Genomic DNA, 2,354 nt, shown 5'->3' with positions numbered 1-2,354 from the left:
GAATAGTATTCCGCCACATAGATTTGCTTATTCACCAGTTGCTTTATTTATTTATGGTTCTGGAGATTAAACCCAGGGCCTTTGTCCTGAGCTTCTTCCCCAGACCTTTCTTTACTTTTTTTATTTTAAGACAGGGTCTTGCTAAGTTGCTAAGTTACCCAGACTGGGTAACTGAACTTTTCCTCTTCCTGTCTCAGCCTACCAGCATTCAGGGATTACAGGTATGAACTACCATACCACCAGCTGCTATTGAGACGCTTTAAAAACAAAACAAACCAGGGATCGAACCCAGGAACTTGTGCTTGTCTGTCGGGCACTTATGCCACGCAGCTATCTCTCTGGCCCATGCTATCTGGATTTGTAACATGGTATCTTTTATTTTAGTTGCACTAGAGCTTTGCACATTGATATGCACCTGTCATCCCCGCTGCCGGAAGTGGAAGGAGAGAGATCACCAGAGCCAAGGAATTCCAAGCTGGTCCAGACAACAGAATGAGATTTATCTGTTAAATAAAAGTGAAATATATCCCTGTGGCCACAGCAACAACCAGAAACACAGATATGGCAGAGCACTAACCGGGTAAGACTTCTGATCACCACCTACTGTTGCTTCGGTTCGTTTTTTGGAACAGGGTCTCATTTTGTTGCTAAGAAGTCTTTGCCCAGACTCCTGGGCTCAGGCAATCCTCAGGCCCCAGTTCCGGGTAGCTGAGGCTGCAGGCTGCACCACTGTGCCACTGGTGCACCACTGTGTCGGGTGCCATGCCTGTTTTCTTCAAAATCCCAAGAATGATTCTCTGGGGTAGTTTTGGGTGTGCTGGGAGCTGAAATCAAGTCCTTGGCACTGAGCTAGACCCCTAGCCCTTCTTCAATGTTTATTTTGAGACAGGATCACTAAATCAACCAGGCTGGGCTACACCTTGAGAATCTCCTGCTTCAGCCTCCCAAGTGCTGGGATTACAGGAATGGACCACCATGCTCAATATTTGTTTTTATTTTGATTTGAAAACTAGCACTTTCATATCAGAATGAGAACTCGCATTTCAAGATAGGAAAAGGTCTCACACCTCCCACTACATTTCCCCCTGTAACTTTTTATCTCTCATCCCCAAGTCCCAGGGGAACCTGCTTGGTGCTGCACCCAGCAGCAGCCTTGACCTTGTCGGGGGCTCTGTCCTCCTCCAACGCCAGGTGTGGGGTGAATTCACCTCCCCAGCTGGACTCTCCTTTTCCCAGCATCCACTTGAGCAACCACTGGCCATGGTCAGATGGGCCAGGCAGCAGCTGCGGCACGTGGTGATCCTGAGCCTTGCAGCTGCTCTCAGAGATCCTGTGCGGAGGCCCAGGGGTGGGAGGGACCCTCAGAAGCCCCCCTCACAGGTTGCACCCATCCTTGTTACCTGCAGGGTCACCTGCCCAGAAACAGTACAAGCTCTCAACCTGTCTCCTTCCCACGACCCCTTCAGCCGATGGAGGGCAGGGCCACATCTCCAGCAGAGGGAAGTATCCTGTGACACAGGGATCCAGACATCTTTCCTACAACCCTACTTTTCCAAAAAGGCGACGGGCCAGTGGAGCAGACGAGCCGAGCCTTTTGTACCTCCTCCGGGAGCTCCGGTGTCCCGAGCCGCCTCTGCCAACTCCGCCAAGTGCACAGCCCACAGCAAACTTGCATCACCGCACCAGCCCGGGCGGGGCGCGGGCCGCGGAGCTGGCTCCCTGGGAATGCGCCCCTGCGCGGCCACCCGCCGCTCCCCAGGTCCCCAAGGCACCTGCGGCCTCGGTTCCCAGGGAAGCCTCCCCTTCCTCCCCGCGGGCTCGAGATGGCTGGGTTCCGGGGATCCGGGGCGTCCTCGGGCTTGGGGACTTGGGGTGCGGCTCCCCGAGACCGGGGGGCGGGGTTGGGGAGTCGGCGGCGCCGCGAGGCCGCACAGCCGAGACCGCGGCGGCGCTGCTCCCCCGCCTGGTGCAGCTGGCGCCCGGCGCGTGCGCACTGGGCTCCGGGCGCGCGGCGCACAGGCTTTTGTGTATGTGTATGTGTGTGTGTGTGTGTGCGTGCGTGTGAGTGTGTGAGTGCGCGTGTGCGTGTGCGCGTCTGTGTCGAGAGAGCGAGCGGGCGCGAGTGTGGCCGCCGCGGAGCGCGAGCAGGACCCGGCGGGCGCGCTCCCCAGCCCCTCTCGGCGCCGGAACCATGTCGGGCAGGTCGGTTCGAGCCGAGACCAGGAGCCGCGCCAAAGATGATATCAAGCGGGTCATGGCGGCGATCGAGAAAGTGCGCAAATGGTGAGCGCGCCCGCGCCGCCGCGAGCGCCGGGACCCCGGAGCCCCAGCCCGAGCCGAGCCGGGGCGCAGCG

At 57.7% G+C, this 2,354-nt stretch overlaps 1 protein-coding gene across 1 annotated transcript in view; it reads left to right on the top strand.

Moving 5' to 3' along the window:
- The first annotated feature begins 1,993 nt into the window (after positions 1-1,993).
- Bcl7a (BCL tumor suppressor 7A) overlaps positions 1,994-2,354 on the top strand; it is a 22,964-nt gene continuing 22,603 nt past the window's right edge. The window contains exon 1 of the mRNA XM_004635894.2: positions 1,994-2,283. Within this exon, the coding sequence (XP_004635951.1) occupies positions 2,192-2,283 (92 nt within the window). The 5' untranslated portion in view covers positions 1,994-2,191. The remainder of the gene's footprint in view (positions 2,284-2,354) is intronic.

Source organism: Octodon degus, unplaced genomic scaffold, assembly GCF_000260255.1.
Source record: "Octodon degus isolate 3935 unplaced genomic scaffold, OctDeg1.0 scaffold00076, whole genome shotgun sequence".
Classification (NCBI taxonomy): Eukaryota; Metazoa; Chordata; class Mammalia; order Rodentia; family Octodontidae; genus Octodon; species Octodon degus.
This window is presented reverse-complemented; position numbering and strand designations above follow the sequence as displayed.